The sequence below is a fragment of the Lepisosteus oculatus genome, chromosome 3 (genome assembly GCF_040954835.1).
Source record: "Lepisosteus oculatus isolate fLepOcu1 chromosome 3, fLepOcu1.hap2, whole genome shotgun sequence".
In the NCBI taxonomy this organism is placed as follows: domain Eukaryota; kingdom Metazoa; phylum Chordata; class Actinopteri; order Semionotiformes; family Lepisosteidae; genus Lepisosteus; species Lepisosteus oculatus.
The window spans coordinates 55,695,061-55,718,126 of record NC_090698.1 but is presented as its reverse complement, the minus strand read 5'-3'; the positions used below and the strand labels follow the sequence as shown (position 1 = coordinate 55,718,126).

The window sequence follows — 23,066 nt, the reverse complement described above, 5'->3', positions numbered from 1 at the left end:
TCTATATTTCAGACAACACACTTGTTTAATTGATACCAATTAAAAATCCCAAATACATTCTCAATATCAATATCTTAAGAGTGAAAACAGATATCAATTTGAGCCCCAAATATAAAAAACTGAAGTTAAGCAGTCTTTGATTATGGAGCAAATTGGGAACACATATCTGTTTCAAAAGAACCTGGCTGGAGACTAGTGGTGAAGCTGTACAAATAAACTAGATGAAAAGGGTAATGTGCTGTGGTTTTTCAATGCATCTTCTTGTATAATGTTTTCTGATCCAAGATGTTTAGGAGCAACTAACACCTACAGTAACTGACATTATAAGACTTCCTAAGAAAATAATCGAGTAAGTTTTTTTATTGCAGCCATTACAGAAATGGCTGGATGATATCACTGGATCAATTAGCAACTTAATGGGCTATATGGGCTTAATGGCCTCCTCTTCTGTGTAACCTTGCTTACGTTCACATGAGTATATGAAAACTAGACTATAAATCTAGTTTCTTATAATAAACTGACAAATACCGTTACAAGGACATGCTCTTTTACATAACAACAGTACTGCACTGGGGATTTAGATGAATGAACTAAGTCAAATACATGTGTTCAAGCCTTTTCTGATTGGTTGTGTTAATACCTTTTTGATGTTTACAGTCTGAGCATTCAAACTTACCTTTAGAAATCTTCTGACTTAAGAAAAATAACCCACAAGATTTACATAGATGTTTATATATACAGTATATATCAAATATATATATATATAAGATTCTAGGATTTACAAACTTTAAAGGGATCTATTTAGGACAGAGACTTTAAAAGTATTTATTCAAAGGGATATCTGGCTTTGCAGATGTATAGTCAAGAGCTTCTAAACTGACAAATGGCCTCTTTTTGTTTGTTACCCCAAGCAGCCATATCACCCTGCAACTCACAACTGGCAACCCACTGAAGCTAAGCAGGTGTGAGCCTGGTCAGTACCTGGGAAAAACTAAGGTTGCTGCTGGAAGAGGTGTTAGTGGGGCCAGCAGGGGGCGCTCACCTTGCGGTCCATGTGGGTCCTAATGCCCCAGGATAGTGACGGGGACACTATACTGTAAACAGGTGCCGTCCTTCGGATGAGACGTAAAACCGAGGTCCTGACTCTCTGTGGTCATTAAAAATCCCGGGGTGTTTATCGAAAAAAGTAGGGGTGTAACCCCGGCGTCCTGGCCAAATTTCCCATTGGCCCTTACCAATCATGGCCTCCTAATAATCCCCCTCTATGAATTGGCTACATTACTCTGCTCTCTCCACTGTTAGCTGATGTGTGGTGAGCGTTCTGGCGCACTATGGCTGCTGTCGCATCATCCAGGTGGGGCTGCACATTGGTGGTGGTGGAGGGGAGTCCCCATTACCTGTAAAGTGCTTTGAGTGGAGTGTCCAGAAAAGCGCTATATAAGTGTAAGCAATTATTATTATAAACCAACCATAAACTGGTTTCAGAATTTAGTGGGACACATTTTGTCACTGGGTCTTTAAACAGAAGTTCAGAAGCGCTTTTAAGCTTTTTTCACTTGGAACCACTCTGTCTCTAAATGAAGGATAGTTCCATACAACATGCATTTATCTATCTTCCATTTTTGTTTTACTCACCTATGTATGAGTCTCTCTCCCTTGGTACTCGAACTGCCATGCACATGTAGGAATCCGACTACAAAAAAAAGAAATGAAAAAAAAATGATCTGATTTTATTCTAAATAGAGAGGAACTGTGAAATATGATTTGATTACACTTTAAATATATAGCATTAATAACAGCAAGAGCTATTCATTGATAACCAGAGTTCTGACATTTGGAAAGCCGCAGAACAAATTATCCAGATGATTCATCTATCAGTCCTGTACGTTTCATTCACCAAAATAATACAATTGTATCAACAATTGTAAAAATGATCATTTCAAGCTTTAAAAATCTATAAGGCTTTGAAATTACGCATTTTAACTTATAAAAGTTTTTTTTTTAAATTGTGTATTGATTTTTCCCTTTGTAATAAGCTGGACTGCAGCAGCCACCAAAATGAAATGCATTTGTGTGGCTACCATACATCACTTAAAGCAAATACCGCTACTTAGCTACTGGTGCAAATATCAGTGAGAAATAATTCAGGTGGTCAGCGAGCTTGTTCTCTGCAGATACATAACAGCTGTCCAGCCTCTTTCACTTGTCAGGATAATACATGACTAAGCAACCTCCGTAAATCAAAGAGCCTGCCCTTACACTACAGAGAAATACAACCTCATCAGAAGGGAGCACAGAAACTTGAATGAAATCCAATAGACAAAATAAGTCCCTTTCTAACCATGTATTTTGCCTTACAACTGGTAATCTTCCATATTATTAAACATCAGGTTTCTATTTCTTCTAATTGCACGTTTGTCAAGCACAGCTCTCAATGACTGTACTCACTGCTTAGCAAGTACAAAATAAGAAGCACTTTTGTACATTTTCAATACGGTGAAGAAACTGCCGTGATGGGGGAAATATCTCCTACTCAGATCATTTCTTTGAAAGGTCTGACAACTCTTATAATCAAATCCATTTATCTCTAATTTCTTCCTTTAAAAAGACCTCAAGCAATTGGATTTTATTTTTTTTCCCCAGAAGACACAGCATTCAAGAAAATCTGTGATATAAAATCACATCATATCAATATCATATATTGCATACAGTTAAACACACATGTAAACTAGAAAAAAAGCTGGAGGGAGGGTGACTAAAAATAAAACGAATTACAGTTATTTTACAGTTCAGTGAATTGTAGGTAGTGTATCATAAACTGGACATACACAACTATGCTGGAATATCTGTCAATATTATGTTATTATTTTGTCACATTCTATTTAAACAGGACTATTGCAAGCCTTATTTTGATTTACTAACAGAAAAAAAAAACAGTTTTCAGAGAACTACAAAGGAAAATGAAAGTCAGATTTTCATAATAGTCCTTTCTTACATTTAGAAACTGGACATTTTAGGCATCAAAGTTACTAAAGTAAACCTTTAATTTTGATTTAATTGTGTTGAATTATTTTGTACATCACAATTTCCAAACTGTGACTGTGTCATTAAGTCTTACCTACAATGTTAAGGCCAGGACATAAACTGATGTTGCACACTCCTCAATGTTAGCCTAATCCAGCATAATCTTTTGATGAAAAATGTACCTTAGTTATATGTTACATTTGTACACAACTAATAGATACGTATTTACTGGATTTAAGTTAGTTTTATTATTTAATAATAATCCAAACCGCCTCTTATTTTCTGTGCCTTTCTCTCAATTTATGAAGTCGTAAAACAGGCAAGAAAACCAAATAGGAAAACTGCATATTATCTTCATTATTAAACATTATACTTTAGGGCACAATTTTGACACTTACAGTAGCTCTGCAGCAATAACATGGAACTGGTATGTATAAATGATATAATGTTATACTAAATGCTCCTTTCCTAAAGTTGAATTCTTTCACTCTACAAAACTCACACAAGAGAGTAGCTCAGGAGAGTACCCATATACCATAAAAAAACAAAAAAAATGGCGATTGACCGTAAAATAATGCAATTTACTGATTTAACAATTTTTTTTTTAACCAAGCTAAGAGGCTCACTGATTTTGAATGTCCAAATGAAATAACATTTACATAAAATTGCTGAAGTAACACATATCTAAAACAGCAATGTTTATTTATCATATTAATGTGATTATTTTGTGTTTGCAAAGTAAAATTGCTTTGAATATAATGAAAGCCATTAAACAGGCAACGTAGGTTGGGAAAACTGAAATAAATACTTCAGCCATTTTAATCAATTTTTATTTGAATGTAGAAAAGCTACATGTTTTGCACTGAAGCAAACATTCAAGAAGTAGTCCTGCGGGTCATTTCTAAAATCAGGGAAACTATCATGTCCGTTGTTTTCTTAATGGGCAGAAACAGAGGAACAAAGATAATTACAATAGTTAGTGAAGGTCTGTGCATCTGTATATTAAATCTGTAAGACAAGAGAAGTCACAATTAAGCATTACACTCTTGAACCCATAATGACCACTTTACCTCACAAGGCAAGACATTTTCCAAAACAAAGGCAGAACTGTGATCATTCAGGCACATAAGGAGGGACTCAACCCCAAGGAGTCTAATTACTGTACTCTTCTTCAAGCAAAGAGACCATAGAAAATGTGGTTCCTCTGTAGTTCTACACAATGGGTGAAGTAATTTACAACAATCAAGTGTGGCCATGTCTAAACAATATATTGTACAATTCTTCTTTTTCAAGTTATAACTTGAATCCAAACATGAAAAACACTATAATACTATGTACTTTAAATGCAAAGGATGAATACTGGAACCAACAGTATCTATTGCATTTTTAATGCCTTACATTATACAGATTTACACGCAAACTAGAGTGTTGGTAAGTGTTTTAAGACCAATACTTCCATCCTTAACAAAAACAATGCTTTTTATGTTTTTTCTTGACCTTTTTTGTGAAATTCTGATTCAGATCAGATTCAATCGAGCGGATCAAATAAGCTCATCTAGCAGGATCCTCCCAAATATGCAAGGGGCCGGGGGTATGGGGATCAGTATCACAGAATTTAAAGCTTAGTTTAAAGTGTTGTCACCAACACTTTTACAGCTGAATCATTCAATGAATCACTCAGTGTTGACTCACAGAACAACACAAGAAGAATAAGCCACGAATAATAACAGATCAAGTCAGACTGATATCTTAACCTGTGCAGACAGTGAAACGTTTTGCATGATTTATATTCTAGGGGATCTCTGTTTCATCTTAATTACATTTAAAACTATTGATTTAATATATATTTCTTGCCCTTAGTCAATCTCATTCTCCGATCTAATATTTACGACAGCATCACAACCAATCTTAATATGTTCCAAAACAACACACAGCCCAGCTCTGGAATAATAATCACCCTTATCTGCAGCACTGACTCATCTCTTGCTAGTGAAAAAAAAGGTAATGCAGCCTTACTACACTGAGAAACAAAAAATAGTAACTAAAAAGGTTCGAATGAAACAGCAAAAAATCATTCTTTAATATTGCAGAATCGTTTTTTCTGCTTATCACATCGAACAGGACTTATTAACTCTCATTTTATAATGTCCAAACTGGCACCTGAAGCATGTATGATAATTGGTCAACATCCTTAATATGGAAAGACATGGCTTAGAAACAAAGATAGAAAGCATGTTTAGAAAAATGCTATTGTGGTGCTTAATTCAATTTGACATGCTGCTGCTTTTTAGTTTTTTTTTTCTTCAAATAAACTGCAGCTGCTGTAATTTAAAAAAAAAAACATTTTTATGATTTCCTCTTTGAACTTACCGCTGTAGGTGTAATGCCTGGCATGCGAATATCAAGAGAAAAATTCTGGGCGTTAGGTGGAATAGGTGGCTGTCTGGTTCTAGTGCACTCATCAGGGGAGGACCAGACACTTTCCTGATACCTATGCAATAAAAGAAAATAAAAGGTTTAGCTACTGTGAAGCTTTTAACATGGTACAATAGTAGTCCTATCTAGTCTATATCTATATTTTATATTTATATACCATGTTGGACAAAAACATTTTAGAACTTTCAATTATATGTCAGACACTGTGCAGTGCCAGCAAGCAGAGTCCTGCAAGAAATTTCTGTTCCTCAGGAAAATTGTAGCACTAGGGGATCTAGTAACTAAAAGTCATTTTTCTAAAATTGAAACATTAGACTGGGTATTTTTGTTTTGCCACTAGATTTAGGCATCTAGTGCTCTTTAGGGACTAGACTAACACCTCAGCATTAACAGGGCCCTTGAAAAATTGTAGGTGACTCATTCCTCAGTTCCAAAGATATTCCTATGCAAGGATGTAAACATGTAAACACAAAGGAGCTGCAGTAATTCTGTCTGAAGGAGACACATGAATACATTCTGTATATTATACTTTGCTAGCATTAATATAAACTGAACAGGTGGCTATCTGCCTACATATGGGATAAAAACTGATGTTGTAAATGTAAAATTACAATAAAGTTGTTTCCTCTAATGTGTTTGTGTTTGTGAATGGGAACTTCACAGTTTTAATTCCTTTACAGTATTTCTTTAACAACTTCCTTTTATGCCTTTTGGAGAAAAAGTACAAATAACTTCACTTGTGTAGGCTCTGAAAATGATTTACTGGCACTTTAACTTATGCATCAACAACATGTACAGTGTAATACTTTTTACTGTAAGACTCTTAATTTCTTTCTTCTAAATTCACAGCAATTATAACTATCAATATATCCTACTGAATAAGTTAAGCCCTGTAAAAACCTGTTGCAATTTCCAGAACACAAAAAGTTTTACCTTGGTTACAACAATGAATTATTGTTGTACTTATTAAACCAATAAAGATTATGACACTAAAAATAATTTGAAAGTCTTACAAATATTATCTTTGTTCAATGAAAGTAGTTATAATGAACATTGACATCTTCTGTCATAAAACTAATAAAAGTTCATTATTTAAAAAAAGCAGCTTACATAATATAGTTGCATTACAAAATAGACTAATGTTATGCTATACACAAGAAAAAAATTACATCATTAAAATTATTTTATTTTAGTTGCAATGTAATTTTTAACTCCTACTTAAAAATATTAAATAACATTAGCTTAAAGTACATTGTAAAGAAGATCTATATATATAGATGTATAGAAAGATGATACAAAATGGCTCTATTCATCTTTATTCTCTTTAATTTAGTCATTTTAAATATAGAAAATAACTTATGATTCACAGAGAATGGCTGTAATTTCTTACACATGCACAATTCTCAAATTACATGCAAAACTGATACATGAAACATTTTCACCCTACAATATTTCCCTAGCACTCCTGCAGCCTAAACCGAACTTGGTTTAAAATGCATATGAAAAGTTATAATAACCCACCTTTTAAAAATAGACAGTGGGCTTTTGAAACCCAGACTGTGGCTTTGATAAATCAGAGAGAGTAAAACCACACTGCAAATTAGGGCACCCATATCCAGCCTCTGCTGTTGCTGGCCTGATTAGTGTGAGAAGAAAGGGCAGAGCAGCTCTTATCAGCTGTGGACCTGACAATTAGGGAAACGGAACAGCAGGAGTAGCATCAATTCAACACGGCGTCTTCACGGGCTCTGCAGTCACTCGGCCCGTATCTCTCATCAGTGCATCAGGCTTGGAAAAGGGGATGTGTAGTACACCAAGGTGCGAGATGCGCTCTTCTGTTTTTCTTTGCAAACTGTACACAGAAGCCAGATCCTCTCTCTTTTTACAACTGCATAACGCAGGCACTCTCCACTCTCTAATCCTGATGTCCGGTTACCGAAAGCAAAATGCAAAGTGACAGCCTGGCCAGTTCTTCACTCCCAGAGGTTCTGCCTTGCTCCAAGCTAAAAAAAATCTGCAGGTTATCTCTCCTTCAACACACTGGATGGCATCTCACAGCACGGCATCAGTCTTCATTCACAACCTGCAAAAATAGAAGCAGATAATGGATGACTAACACATTACAGCATTAGCCCTCAGCAAATCCCTGTTGGGCTCTTTATTACATTAGTATTTTCATAAGCTGCAGCCCAATCCATGTGCTGTGAATTAGCCTGCTCTGTAGAAGGAAGGTCTGGCAGTAAGCTTTATTTCCTGCTCTGTTTCATTAAAAATACATAAAAAACACTCCGCAGTACCATGCAATGCATGTCACCAGTTATTCAAATGAGAACTGAATCAGTGACAAATAAAAAGAAGTGGAGAAAGGATGCCTCAGACAAGCACAATAATCCAATAAGAGCTTTTTCACAGCAAAGAGGATTCCCACACAAGTCTATGCAGGCATTCAACATCAGGCAAGCCGCAAATGTGCTTGAATGATTTACCTACAGTTCGCTGCAGCTCGAAAGTAGTCCTGGATGCACAATTAAGGGGCGTGAAAGGCTTGATGCATACAAAGCCATTCCCCTCTTCAGATGTTTTGATTACGAAAGCATGGCATGTAGTTTCAACTTGTAATATTTCCAAAGCAGATGGCATTGTGGAAACTTCCGCTAAAATGTTAGGAGACCAAAGGACAATCTTTCTGAAAAAATAAATAAGGGTTTCATTCACAAATGGATAGCATGCGATAAGGTGCACCTTATCCAAAGATAAGTGACAGATAAAGTACACCTTACTGCATGTTAACCTTTGGTGAATATACAGTTCGCTGTGAAAGCAATATTTTTTTAAAAAGATCACAAGCCAGCAGTGTGTTGCATCTATCCTGTCTCACCACCAGAAATTATATGACAAATAGTGTTGCCGTCACATTTCAAAAATAGATGTCTGAAACACATATCAGGAGTCATAATAGTAATGTTAACTTTTAAATGCTTTGTAAAATATGTTCTAGATAATATAACATACAGTACATGACTTCTAATCACTTTCAAAAAACAATGCTTTATTTTAAGTAACCTAAGACAGAAGCATATTCTCTAAATAATAAATCCAAGAAACAAATGCTTGCTTTTCTAGACAAATGCACTGGCGCACATTAGAATTGGGTGATGCATCAGTATGTATTTAAACATTTAAGCAGAGCTTAAATGAACACACATTGGAAAAATACCTCAGGAGAATGCATGTCTTTTATTTGGTCCTACGGATGTCTCATTCCACAACACTTAATGAAATATCAGAGATTTAAACGATGAGATACCACATCTTCCATTATATCTGGTAGCCCCAGTGCTGATGCAAAGTCACAGAAACACTGGATAGATAAGTCATCATTAATTATGGATAATAATTTTAAAATCTCAAGAATTGCAAGATATGGAAATGCACAAGAGAGAAAATCCATGCTAATCTTAGAAGACCATTACCATTCATCTAAATATCTAGCCCTCAACAGAACACTTTGTTTCAGTAAATAGTAATGCTTTTAAATGAAACACTAGCATACAATTGAGTGTTTCTGCAGTAAACATTAAGTCATTCAAATGTGTTTATTGTTACACCCAGGTGAGCCAGAGCTGGCAGCCCCATTGACACATCCATTTATATTGCCAACCACAAAACACGTTCCGGTCTTGTTTCATATTCTATTAGTATAACAAATATAACAGATTATCTCAGTTTATTATACATCGCTCACAAAAGGCTCCATTGCAAAACACAGACTGATTTCCTTGCTGTGGATACTACAGTATAAAGCCTTTAAACCTAAACGTTCCTTTGTAATTGGTCATTGCCAAGAATAAACATAAATAACAGCTCTGCTAATTTAAGTGACTAACATGGCTAATGTTAGATTATTCATTCTTAATATAGAATTCCTGATGGAAAAACTAAAAGCACATAGTTTAAATAACCTCATAAACTAGATGTAAAACACTCCTTCTTTAGGTATTTGATCAACAAAAACATCCATCTATTTTATCAAATCAGATCAGGAATAATTATCATTCCACTCATTTGAAGCATTTGTCATGCAATGAACAGTGGAAAATAACAGTCTCTCTTACATTAAGTGCTTGTGGTTTATTTCAAATTTTTTCAACATCCTGTTTCATAACTGTCTGGAATATATTTCCTAACATCACCTGACAATCTTCTGAAATGATTCCACAGTAGCAGTTTCTTTTTTGTGTTGTAGTGACTAGCATTGCCCAATATATTCTAAATGGGTTCTTATCCCTACTTGCTCTTGTGTACATTGCACAGTTGTAGCATGACTTCCCTTGACTTAAATGATTTGTTTTGAACTGTATATTATAATTTCCCCGAATGTCTAAAAAATTGAAAATCATGTATTTATTTCAATGTGTATCATGTTCCATATGAGAATCAATTTTTTATGCACAACTTCATCAAAGGTTTCAAATCATACAAAAATCTAAATATACTGTAAATACACTACTGTACATAACATGCTATGCTTGTATCCGTTACTACTGTCTATTCAGTAAAGAACTACAGGTTAACTAGTTAAGCAAGAGAGAAAACACAACGTTTCGGCTGGGAAGCCTTCTTTTGGTGTGCGTATGGTTCCTCACACCTGAAGAAGGCTTCACAGCTGAAACGTTGTGTTTTCTCTCTTCTCTTTTCAGCATGGAATAAACCTATTACTTGTTCCTTTGCAGTCTACGCATGCTGACACAGCTACCCACCTGAACTAGTTAAGCAAGAACTGTCCTTTCTAAATCCATCCTATCTACTAGAATCTAATTTCCATATGGAAAGTTCTCTAGTTAAGCTCTAATGATCACTTCTATAACCTTGTACAAAACAGAAATAAGACTTTTTGGGTTAGTCACCGAAATGGATCAAGGCTGCATATGAGAGATTTCAGTTAATGAATATTAATGCTTCCCAACAATCACCCCTCTTTAAAAGTTCCCGAGTCATATATGGCATCCATGCAAGCCATACATATACTGTAGGCAACAGGGCCTGCCCTTCATTTTCATACATGACTCTAACCATGCTGGGATGATAATTGTGTGATTAATGTATGAGCCGCAACTGTGCGGAAGTCCTTGCTTGATCTCATTTCCCCAAGAGTTTCCACTTTTGGTGCATTACTTGCATGTGCATCACTTGCATTTGCTAGATACTGTATCCAATTTCAAGGAGCATCAGCATGCATAGGCTGCAACTGAACAAGTAAAGGGTTATTCCGGGCTGAAAAGAGAAGAAAAGACACCCAGTGTTTTGGCTGTAGAGCCTTCTTCAAGATATTGAAGAAATGACTAAATTAACATGTACAACTTTCACTCTTTGGCAACACTTACCAGCTGTATAAGGTAGGAAGGCTGGCTTTCCATTCACTTTGATGAAGAAATGCACACTTCTCCACTTTGCCTGAACACCACAACATTCTTTATTTTGTGTGATAAAATATTATTAGTATTATTCAAAATATCTGATTGAGTTCTTCAAAAAAATACACTAGGTACAGTTTCAGGGAGAACTATGGTGTGGATCAGATGCTGGGGATGCTCCAACACTTGGAAGAGGAGTTCAGAGGAGTGTGTGTACAGTTCTCTCTCTGTGAATGTGACATTGCTACAGCAACATAGCCAAGTAAGACTCTTGGAGACAAGACTCAAACTAAATCCCAGCTGATGGATCTGGCTGCAACTGCCATACGGGCCAAACAAATGGGCCTAGTGGGCTGGACCTGGTCTGCAGACCATACTTTTAACACCTCTGATTTAGAGAATCAAAACAATCTTGAATTTTGCATCCTAGCAAATTCATTTTCACGCATCACCTTAGACAGGAGTTCTTTCTTGTCTTGATTTAAACAAAAAAACTCCCTTTTCGGTCCACAGAGAATTAACAAAAGTAGAGGAACAGCAAACAGAGAGGCTCCGCTGTCACTAATGATATAGTGCCCACGTACATAAGAACACAGTGCCATAGCTTTCTTCATGCATCAAACTATAGTATCTCTTTCACGAACAGGAGACGTACAGTATTCTGCAGATATGCCTGTGTTATATGACATTAGTAGAAGCTGAACGTACATTCGCTGGACTAATACATATAACATCATACATATTTTGGTGCTCAGAAAAATATCAAGCTGTCTAAAATACGTAAAATGGAATATATTATTGGTTATAATAATATAAAAAATCATGCTTATAAGAATTGTGAAAAGTAGTTTTACACTTCTGTTTTTGAAGTATGTGTACTTCAAAACTGTAAAATGTACTGTAAAATGTATATTGTTGCAGAATAAATATTATTCAAATCAATACCGTCTAACATTCACATTTGGAAACTTCACATCTCAGAAAACCTAAAAACAATCAGCTACATCTGAGGTGTTTGCCTAACTGTAGGAGAGAGAGCTAAACATAGATGATTAAAGGGGATTTTCTGGCTTACTCAAGTCAATTAATTTATTGATAAATCACTAGAAATTTCAAACAGAAACACAGGATAACAAGATTGAAAGGGACAGAACAGAAACAGAAGGAAGACAGAAGATGAGGCACAGAGAAGGAACACCGTACAAAATTGTAACAATTGTAAATGTGTGTAATTTATTATTCTGCAACTCAATTAAAACACCTAGAACCAGCATTTCACTTTAAATACATAGTCCAGTTCTGTACCACATCTTCCTCCAATTCAAATCTACTCACCAATTCAAAACAACTTACTTAAATAACAACACCTTTACTTTAAAACAAGAAGTATATTAATTAACTTATTCCTGAAGACATCAAATTAACTATTAATTTGAGACAGAGGCTGTGAGGGTCTGTTGGTACTCTGTTTCTGAATTGCAAGTTGGCCAATTTAATGCAGAATTAAGTTAAAAATTAAGTTAAAAAAACAGATATCAAAGCAGTTAATTAAAATTAACATATTTGAAATACAGTTTGCTTGATCTTTGTTTTATAATGCTATATAAGAATATTTTGAGAATCATTACTTTCCAAATCAGTGAGTTTCTGATCTCAATCTTTTTACTTACATTTTTCCTTTCATTTAATTTACGTTTAATTGAAAACATTAATATAAACCAAAATAGTTAAGTTAGTGTTTTACATACAAAAAATAACATTACATAACTTTAAGATAATTTTTGTCACTTTTCAGCTAAAATAATCTTGTCTCTTACATGTGCAAAAACTGTTATCAGTAACATGTCACGTTATGTTACTGACAAATAAAAAGATAATGGGCTGTACTAAGTGACAAATGCTACGTTAAAAAAACGACAAAATATCAGGTCTTTAACTGGAATATTGTATGTTGTGGTAAAATCATTTTACCTTGCCAGAATTCAACAGTATAAATGGAGATAACATTTTCCGCTTTTGTGAGTACAAGTTAACTTGCCTGTGTTGCACTTCAAGAATTAAGACAAGTGTTCATCCAAGCACAACACATTTATTTAGGTTTCTGTAAATTGGACTTTGATTTACCAGTCCAAAAGACTAATTATTATTAGGAATGTTATTAGATTCTGAAACCAGTCAAGCTTCCTGATCTATTCTAACACAGTCCATTACACCATGCTTTCTTTGAGCTGACATTGATATTACACTGTCTTCACAAGTAAGTCAAATACACATTTAACACTACATGTTTGTGCATTCCAATTAGGACCTACACAGATCACAGAGTGGGCGCCCCCTGCTGGTCCCACTAACACCACTTCCAGCAGCAACCATAGCTTCCAAGGAGGTCTGTCATCCAGGTACTGACCAGGCTCAACCCTGCTTAGCTTCAATGGGAGCCAGTTAAGAGCTGCTCGGTGATATGGCTGCTGATAAAATAATGTATTACTAGAAAACATTTTAATATTTACTGTCTCCAAAAACTATGACAATAGAAACGGATTGTTTTGCCATGTAAAAACCTTTTAACTTAAGGTCTCGACCTACAGTACAGCGTTGTCCCTAAGTAAGCATACTTGGTGAACATCCTTCCCGTTTGGGGTACAGCACAGAGAGTTTGAGTATTTGTTTTTCACGTGAAACAAATAATCTGTCCCAGACATTTCTTGAAGATTCTCAAGTTCAAAATGACTGTCCTTCTGTATTACTTAAATGAGTGGCCTTTTCCAGCCCACTTTCTCCTTTTCGGTTATACAGGTAGTCCTCATTATGGATAAAAGTGTTCTGTTAAAAGGAAATCGCGGTAACAAAATAAATTCATTGACATACAAATGTACAAATACAAAATACAAATTTCAAATTAAGCACAAAATTGTGAACTTTGGTAAAGTACTGTAAGTCACCATTTTTCACAAACCCCTTGTCTCGCCACCAGCGAACCACCAGTCACCTTGCAAACAGCATTTGATTCGTCGACTATACTGGCATTGTCCCTGAGGTCTACAAGCAATCCACTGCTAAATAATATCAGTGCTGCCACCTGCTCCAGTCGTCAGCCACAGGAACTTCAATATCTTTTATGTATCTCTCAACTTCACTCTTGATCTGTCTTACACTTCTTTGACTTTCATGGACATTAACCTTTTTCTTTATCTTTCCAGGACTGGAAAAACGACTGACACATACCCAGTGTAAGAGGACCAGGGGAAGGGTCATTTATAACCAGTATTTCCGGAAAGAAACACTCAATAACTGGATACAGACCTAAGCAAGATGGCCACCAAGGATAACCAGCTGACCCGCTGTTGGAAAAGGCCTATGCAGTGAAACAATGAGACACAGGTGAGCTACATCAGGAAACAGAATATAAATGCCCCAGAAGCAGTGAGCCAGCGCAGAAGCCGATAAGGTGAATGCGTTTTGGAGGAAGAAGAGGATTAGGATTGTGGTTGGAAGGTTTAAGGAATAACAGACTACGGTCAAACTTTACGGTTTACTGATTACGACTTGGTTACGGTACAGATTGGTGTGGGCATACGGACTTTGAAATTTGGATTGTTGGAGTACGGATCGTAACTGGAAAACATACGGATAAAGAAACGGAGAAGATCAGTGTGGTGTGAGTAACATCCCTTTTACACCTGCTTTTCCCCCGGTGACACCACACCAGATACAAGGATCATCTCATATTACCGACCACCTGATTATATTAACCTTGTGGTCTGTATGTCAACCAACCATCAACAACCACTACCAATGGCTGCCTGTTTTTCTTGCAAAGCAGAAGTCACTTGACCACCTAAACATATATACTGTATTCTGCAAAACACATGTACATGATCCCTCTGGACACTACAGGATCATCCAGAGGGCATTTCATTTATTGCATTTCTTTCACAAGATGCAGTCATTTACACTGGGGAAACAAAAAGAAAACTGTTCTGGCAACACGTCAGAGCAGCCAGGATCAAAGATCTCTTCAGGCACACAGACCAGCAATTTACTTTTAAGAAGAAAGTTTATAGGGTAAAACTTAGAAAAACTTGACTAACAATTCAAATCACACAAACTTTGATTTTTGTTCAGAAAACAGCACAGATCTCTTATATCACTGCATTGATGTAGTCACTACAGGCGACATGACACTTCACTACAGGGGATCTGATACAAGCATTCAAATTCCCCAAAGCACTGACAAGGTCAATCCAGTGTCGTTCTTCAAAATGAACAGTGAAACACAAACCACGGGGCACAAGTAAAAAAGCATTTAAACCAAGAACAGGAGGCATTTTACACTATCCAGCCATGCTGTTGAAGCCAATACCGTGGTTTCGTTCAAGAAATTGATGGATTAGATCCTTAAATGATTTACTAACTACCAATCAAGTCTGTTTGGTAGAATGGCCTTGTTATAATCTCTTATTCTTATTTCTGTATCACAAATTTATAATTCAGAGCCTTACCTTAAAAAAGCTATTTTATGCACCTCAAAGCACCAAAGCCAATCCAAAGTCCTAGCTGTATGAATAGTCCCATGGGATTTTTACTCAACAAATAGCCAGGACCTTGTCTTAACAACTCACCCAAGAGAACGCACCATCTAAAGCACCTGGTCACCTATGGCACTGATTCAGAAATCCTGGTCAAGAGGGAACGGGTACCTACTGGTACATTTACACCACTTATAGAAACAGTATGGTTTGCTTGAAGGTCTATCTTCCTAGTATTAACCTAGTATTATACTTCATATTTATTTATCTTCATTCATATTCTGCTCATGCTGAGTGTCCCTTAAAAATGTTTAAATAAAGAATTTAAACATTGTGATTATTTTGCATGCTTTCTTTTCACTTTTTAGCATGTGATTATTCTACACATGTTGCTAGTGGTGCTAATACAGCCATAAAACATGGTGGCTTGTACAGTACATAATCCAAGTGTTAAATGAGCACAAAAAAATCACATCCAGTTACTCTTCCAAACTAGAAAAATACACTCCTTCTGGACAAAGACAGATTGTTAATGATGGTGTAGCTAGACCACATAGTTTCACGAGAAATAAAACAAATCTGGAGAATACATGAAAAAAAGTTTCAGAACCTTTCATTTCTTGTTTAAAGTTTATATTAAAAAAACTATAGTAAAAACAATGCAGCCATAATTTGCTGTGTGATTTTCTATTAAATACTATTTTTTATAGTTAAGGACTTCAAAACAAGCATGAATTAACACTGTGCTGTTATATGAGCTGAGAAGCACAATGTTAATGGATATAACCTGAAGCTCTGACTCTAATTATCTTTGCAATGTGTGCAGATGTTTAGGCTTCAGATTTTCCCATTTGATATGCAGAAAAGATACTGGAAGCAGGTATACAAATGGTTATCGTGCTAGAGGCAACTGAAAAAAGGCTTTGGTGGGAGAAAAAGTCTAAATATAATCCAAATACAATGGTAAGTCAAAACCAATACCTAATGACTTTTATACCTACATCATGCATGTACAGGTTGCAATAGTTTTTTTTGTGTAGGCTTAAAGTACAGTAAGAAACTGTACATGGGCTACATACTGTACTGTTAAAGATTAAACAAGAAAATATTAGCAGAGTATATTTACAAAAGTCATGCAGTTGACTTTAAGGTAAAAGCACACTTCTGTAAAGTTGTAAAGTTTTGTAAAGTGATAAATATTATTTTAAGAAAACAGTACTCTGGACATTTTAAAATGCTTTAGACATATACCGTAGTAAACAGTAGTAAGTATAAGAAAATCATCTTTGCAGTGAAATCATTTTCTTTTATGGCGCACAGAGATGTTGTTTTCTTGATTTAGGAGACCAAGAAAGTTGCAAGCCTTGCAAGAATGTTGTTTTGACTTCTCGTTAACATTGCAGTTAATAATCAGATAACAGCTTATTAAGGAATCCCTTTTCCTTTTACTACCACAAATAACTGACTATTGCAGGGAAAATTTCATGGTACATGCAACAATTAGCCTTGTAACCCATGACAAATAGCCCACAACATAGTCCACAAAGAACCTGTGTTTGCAACAAGCAAAACACCAAAAAACTTATTTTCCTCTCTTACAAAAGATATTATTATAAAGTTATATTATACTTACAATATAAGCAGTTTTTAATCATGCTGATAGGTCATAATATTAACTCTGAAAACCACTGTTCCTATTTCCATAAGGAATATCATCATACTATTAGAGAACAGAATTTAATTAGCTAGCTATCAATTAGAAAGCTCCATTGGAAACCCACCTATTTATAGGTTCCTATAAACAGGAAAAATTAAACTGAAACACAGGTAATGGTTAAAGTAAAAATTGTATGAAATTACTAATGGTGATTAAATAAATATCAGGAATCAATAATCACATAGTAAAAGATTGTCACCCTGTATATATTTTTTGTTTAAAGAGCTACCAAATATTCAGTTTTTTATGGGTAAGCATCCATCACATTCTCGAGTTTCAACCTGAATCAGTTTGGGGTTCATATTGGCTAACAAGTAATGTGGTTCATACAAACGCAATACGTGCTCACCACAAAAACCACATTACGATGAGGTAGACAAACCACCAGCACAAACACTGTTCTTAGGCTGTGTAAGAAAAATTAAAAGGTAAACATTCTCATAACAACTAAACCACAGTAACTGGAATGCATCCTGACATCTAAAAATTAAATCATCCCTCAGAATGATTTAATTTCTTTCTTGTGCTTAAACAGGAAAACGTGAAGCCACCAAAATACTCCTCAAGTACACATTTTAAGACTAACATTGTTTTGTTATGATGTACAGTATGCACTACTGTAGCCATTTCCTATTTAAAATCTCTTGCAATATATCTGAAGGAGCTACAGGTAACCATAAATACAGCTTCTAAGCAATTTATGCAAAAAGCCTGTTCCAAAAAAAGCTTAGGACACAGTTCAATCATGTCTATTTCAACATTTTTCAAGTGATCTTTGTTATATATTTTATGTAAGCTTTCTTTTGGCTAAGGCAAGCTTCAATGTCTACTAAAGATAAATAAACCAGGGATAATACTGTAACTCAGGCACATATAGCTAATGACACATACTGTTCAGTATACAGTAAGCCTGGTTAGAAACAGCCCCATCTGCACATGCTCACCTAATACACTAAACATGAATAACAATACATTTAATGTATTAATTAAATAGCATACATATTTGGAATGTAAGAAAATTTACAGCAGTACAAGCCTGACATCAAAACCAAGCGGGACACCTTTTACACCTGTCTGCCATGTGAAAATGAGACAGTACATGATCTGTATGTGAAAATGAGACAGTACATGATCTGTATTTCTTCTTGCCTTGCATTTAAGAGTCAGTCTCAATCATCATAAAGCACACGCTAGATTAAATTTAAACAGCATACTCTCATTTTGGAGAACAAAAAAACACTGCTAACTAAAGTGCACATACATGCTTTTTAATGATCTGTATCTGGCAATATCCAGAAGACTGCAGGCACTACGACAGCAAATGCAATAACACCCTACTTGGTCTTTAGTAGTTCTACAAGTCTAGAATCAGACCTCAGTTTGTTAAACATGACAGCTATTATTGGTGTTTCTACCAGTCATTAAAGCTAATCATGTTAGGCAAGGAAAGCTCATAATGGTGGCAGGTGCAGGTAAAAGCTGGGACTCCGCTTAAACCAGAGGGTCACACATTTTTTTCTATTATAATAAGATCAATAGGTCTTAGAAGAACCTGACATTTGCTGATGCATTGCTTCAATATTATTAGTAATTTATTCGGCTGGCAGTTTTATCCAAAGAGACCTTTATATTTATACCCATTTATGCAGCTGAAGTATAAATTTTACTGAAGTGATTAGGGTGAACTACCTTGGTCTTCAGTACTTTTAAACAGAGGAAATGTGGGAATGGTGAACTTTCTAGTTTGAAGTTTTTCAAGGTTATTGTAGTTTCGTGACTGTAACAATTTATTTTTGTAGGTCATTCAAAATCTTGAAATTCTAAAAACGTAAGACACGTTATTGATCGAATTAGCTACATTAGCTACAAGCAAGAAAACTTTGTTCCTTGAGGGCTAATTTGAAATCAGGATTTTGATCAAGGTGCTCTTTTCAGTACATTACTGCATTTCATTGAAAACTTGCTAAACTAATCACAAACTATGTGTCTGTTAATAATTTAATTATTTTGTGTAACAGCTACATACATGACAGGGGGTGTCTGAGTGCAGGCTGCACCTCTTAAATGGTGCATTTCTCCTGCTAATAGCTGCAGAAAGAAACGAGATAAAACACTACTATGACTGCTGACAAGGTTTAATTTACTTGCAGTTATATAATATTTTTCATCCCACAGTCCTTTGTGTAGAGAACATACTTCATCTACTACCAAACCACAGAACTCACCTGTCTGAAGCACAGCTGCCATCATTCGCCAATGGCACCATGGCCCATCAGGTCAGGTAGAGGAACAAGAGATCAGATTCTCCAACAAAGAGTACAATGTAAAGATTTAAAACCCCTACTTTCACAAACCATGCCACTAGATCAATAAAGGATCATTAACGCTAGCTCTAATTTTCACAAAATACACAGGAATGCAACTCCTACAGCACACACAGCATACCCAGTCACCATCTGGACTACCAATTTAGACATACTGTAGAGACTGAAGTGAAGAGTACCTATTGGTCCATCACCACATACAGTACTGCAACCTGTTATTTTTATGGGATAAAAAAATTACAGTCCCATCCCATTCCTGACCAGGCCCAGACTCAATTAGCCTCCGAGATCTGACGAGCTCAGGCAAGAAGGCAGCTATTGCTGCTGTTATTATGTTGATGTGTTTTTAGATTAATAAGTAAGCTGGGTGTCAAGTTTATGGCTGTATCAAACTTATTTCAAACTTTATCAGCTTTTAAGAGTACTGTATGCATCTTTTCATACAATCAAAAGTCAAGATACCCCAATGGGTATAAAGAGGCAGGACCTTAAAGGGGTTGACTGCTCAAATTTTCATAAAACTCCTTTCACTAACTTCATATTTCTTTTCATTTAAATCTGAGATACAAAGTCATATTTTCCAAAAAACTGTGGTTGATTTGGCATGGAAATGGATTTGACACAGATTCCAAAAAGATATTTTTAAACCAGATTACAGAATCAGAACAATTTCGTATTATTTGTAAAAACATAGTGGAATCAGTTGACCAAGAAACATATAACTGAATACGCCAGGAACGAGGGATTACACAGCACTAAGTTAAGATCAGTGCAAGTATTTGTACTACAAATACAGTAGATGTGTTACTAGTATCCATACATTGAGGGGCAAAAACAAAAAATACCAAAGAGTATTAAATAGGAAAACAACTGTGTGCCTACCATATATAACCTTCAGTATCACACAGAATATACTCTGTATAAAAAATACATGATGAATTATCACTGGAATTTACCTAGTTATAAGGCAGCATTCATAATGTGATCATTCATAAGTACAAAAAATGCACTGTATGTACCTGTATGATGCATTTGCATTACAGAAATGACCTGCCCAATCCTTTCCACCCACGGGTCTGTAAAATAGACTATTTGACAGCGCATAACTGACGGTGTCTTACAAGGACATTTAATTCAAGGAAGAAAGAAACAAACTTAAATTGTATAGTTCATCTTTCAAATTCCACTGACAGATCCATTTACACCTGGAAGAAGTCTGTCGAACGCAGTGTTCAGTAACACAAAGGAGCTGGATATGAAGGCCTCCCCCGCCAATACTGAACAATGGGAAAGGTCAGATCTGACGCAAACTGGGAGCTCTCTTCATCTGCAAACATGTCACTGCCTTCATAACAGAAATTCAATTGCATGCTATTGAGGTCTAGCACCTACAATGTCAGACCTCAGAAGTTTCCATTAAAAAAATGAACTAATCAACTTGGATTAAATGTATGGCCTCACTGAGACCCAATTTCACTTTCTGAAGGAAAATGAAGTAATATTTCTGTGTAGACTGTGTTACTGCTGGTCTTTCTTTAATGAGTAAACTAACACAGATGTGACTAAGTAACTACGTATTTCTGTATTTAACCAAAGGGCTATTACACACAAATTTGGCATGAACTAAATAACAAAATAAAAGGATGGGGAAAAAAAGCTAAACATTCTTTATATGTTTTATTTGTGAACTAATAAAACATCCATGTATGTCAGAGCCAAAACACGCAAACCCATGAGCAACACAGAAAATATTTTCTTATGCTGAATTTCTATGAATTAAAAGTGTGCCAATAAACTTAAGAATAGAGGGAAACAGTGATTAAATGCATTTTTATTAATAAACCTTATAACGATGCATGTCAGATCATTTGCATTTTTTCTAGAGTGGGGCAAGATTTTGTATAGTGTCTTTATTGTTTTATTTTTTTTATCCATTTGAGTCTCTCTTCTACCCAAATTAAATACAAAAGTTTAGTCTATAATCTCTGATTCAAATGGGTTCATACCATAAAAAAGTATATGAGCACTAATTGTCTCCAAATCTAGAGGGCAATACTATCAACAGAACAATACTATTATCAGAGCTACACTTATTTTCATTTATTTTATTTTACATAAAATAGTTCTCCTGCTAGGAATGTTGATATGTTAATATATCACCTCTACACTAGATCCCACACATTAACTCAAAATCAAGGGTTCTACTTGTCTCAAAAAAGAAATGTAACTATTTTTAGGGAAACAGAGAGGAAAACAGAAAATTATTTCTGAAACATGTGTGGATTTGAAAAACAACATGAAAGTAAATTCCACATACACTGAAAGGAATGATACAAGTGCAATAAAAAAAAAACATGCATTAGGACACTGGACTTTATGAACTATTAAAACTGAGGATTTACTCAGATTTTCTCTTCTCCTGTAAACAGTTCGAAAACTTTTAAAGAACATTTTGATTGGCTTCATTGATAATGGTTTACATGAACACTAATATTATATTTTTGAAAAATGTAGGCCAAGCAATAAAAAAGCACACAAACAGCAACTAAATTAAATGACAGACAACAAGCAGATGCAGGTGCAACAAAAATCTCAGTTTAGTCTGGAAGAAAATACCGATGTACACATGTGGTCTGTAGGATGTTCCACCACAAACATTTTTGTACCAGTTAAATGTGTTTAAAATTGAGTGCCAAACTACCATGCTGTTTATCGCTTAGCTCTCGACACAAAAATGAACAATTTCCATTGTTCCCACATGATGGCATAATTATCAGAATCTTATTAAAACAAGTAATGGCTGGATTGATTAACTCTCATGACTGTTAAGTGTGGTCTATAGAACAACCAGCAGCCCAGTCAGAATCCTGACAAAATGTTTCCATTAGGTGTTACTATCAGACCGAAGTGACAATATGCACCTTAGTGATAATATTCTAGATTTACCTTCATTTGTATTCTTTTTTTCCATGTCATAAACATGCTTCATTTTAATTTAGGCATTTTTTTCTGAATGTATAAATCTGATTCTATACAGATGCAAATCTTAAGAAAAAAATGTTTTGTATTTATAAAAACTATTAATATTACTCTAGTTAGCTATTAATATAACATACTCTTGGTACATGGATGATTGAACCTTTGCTTTGAGGTGGTGGATAGGCACTGGGCTGAAAGACACATGGGACAACATGTTGACTAAGACTCCCACTACATGGTTTCTGGTCTGCTACAGAGTCTTATTAAAACCACAGACTCAAATTATTTGGCATGTGTTGTTGGCTTATATACCTTACACCTCAGTCCAAAAAAGCAATCCAAATGTGACTTCTTGATCTGTTTTCCAGTTGACTCACTTGACCAACAAAGAATCTTGCTGAAATAAAAGCAAAGTGCAATTTACTGTTTTGTGCTGTTTAAATGTATTTAAGGCATTATTTTTAGTTGCAAAATATACAAAATACACTGTATTTCAGAATATTCTGATGTTGCATGTTTTACTGATTATTCTTAAGCACATTTTTGTGAACAAATGCTGGCAATAGGGAAGCAGCAACAGAAAACACATTTCTTTTGAGGAATGTTCTGAAATTTAAACTCTAAATCTGAAAAGGAATCTGTG

At 35.3% G+C, this 23,066-nt stretch overlaps 1 protein-coding gene across 7 annotated transcripts in view; it reads right to left on the bottom strand.

The window, feature by feature from the left end:
• The window catches only part of pam (peptidylglycine alpha-amidating monooxygenase), a 121,949-nt gene that overhangs the window by 68,228 nt on the left and 30,655 nt on the right, over positions 1–23,066 (bottom strand). For 6 of the 7 annotated variants that reach the window (XM_015367036.2, XM_015367054.2, XM_015367021.2 and 3 more), the window contains 3 exons: positions 6,982–7,543; positions 5,395–5,515; positions 1,636–1,693 (listed from right to left, as the gene is read on the bottom strand). In XM_015367036.2, coding sequence (XP_015222522.2) covers positions 1,636–1,693; positions 5,395–5,515; positions 6,982–7,073 — 271 coding nt within the window. In that variant the 5' untranslated portion in view covers positions 7,074–7,543. Of the gene's footprint in view, positions 1–1,635; positions 1,694–5,394; positions 5,516–6,981; positions 7,544–7,757; positions 7,907–23,066 lie in introns of those variants that run through there. The other variant, XM_015367028.2, reaches the window with a different exon arrangement.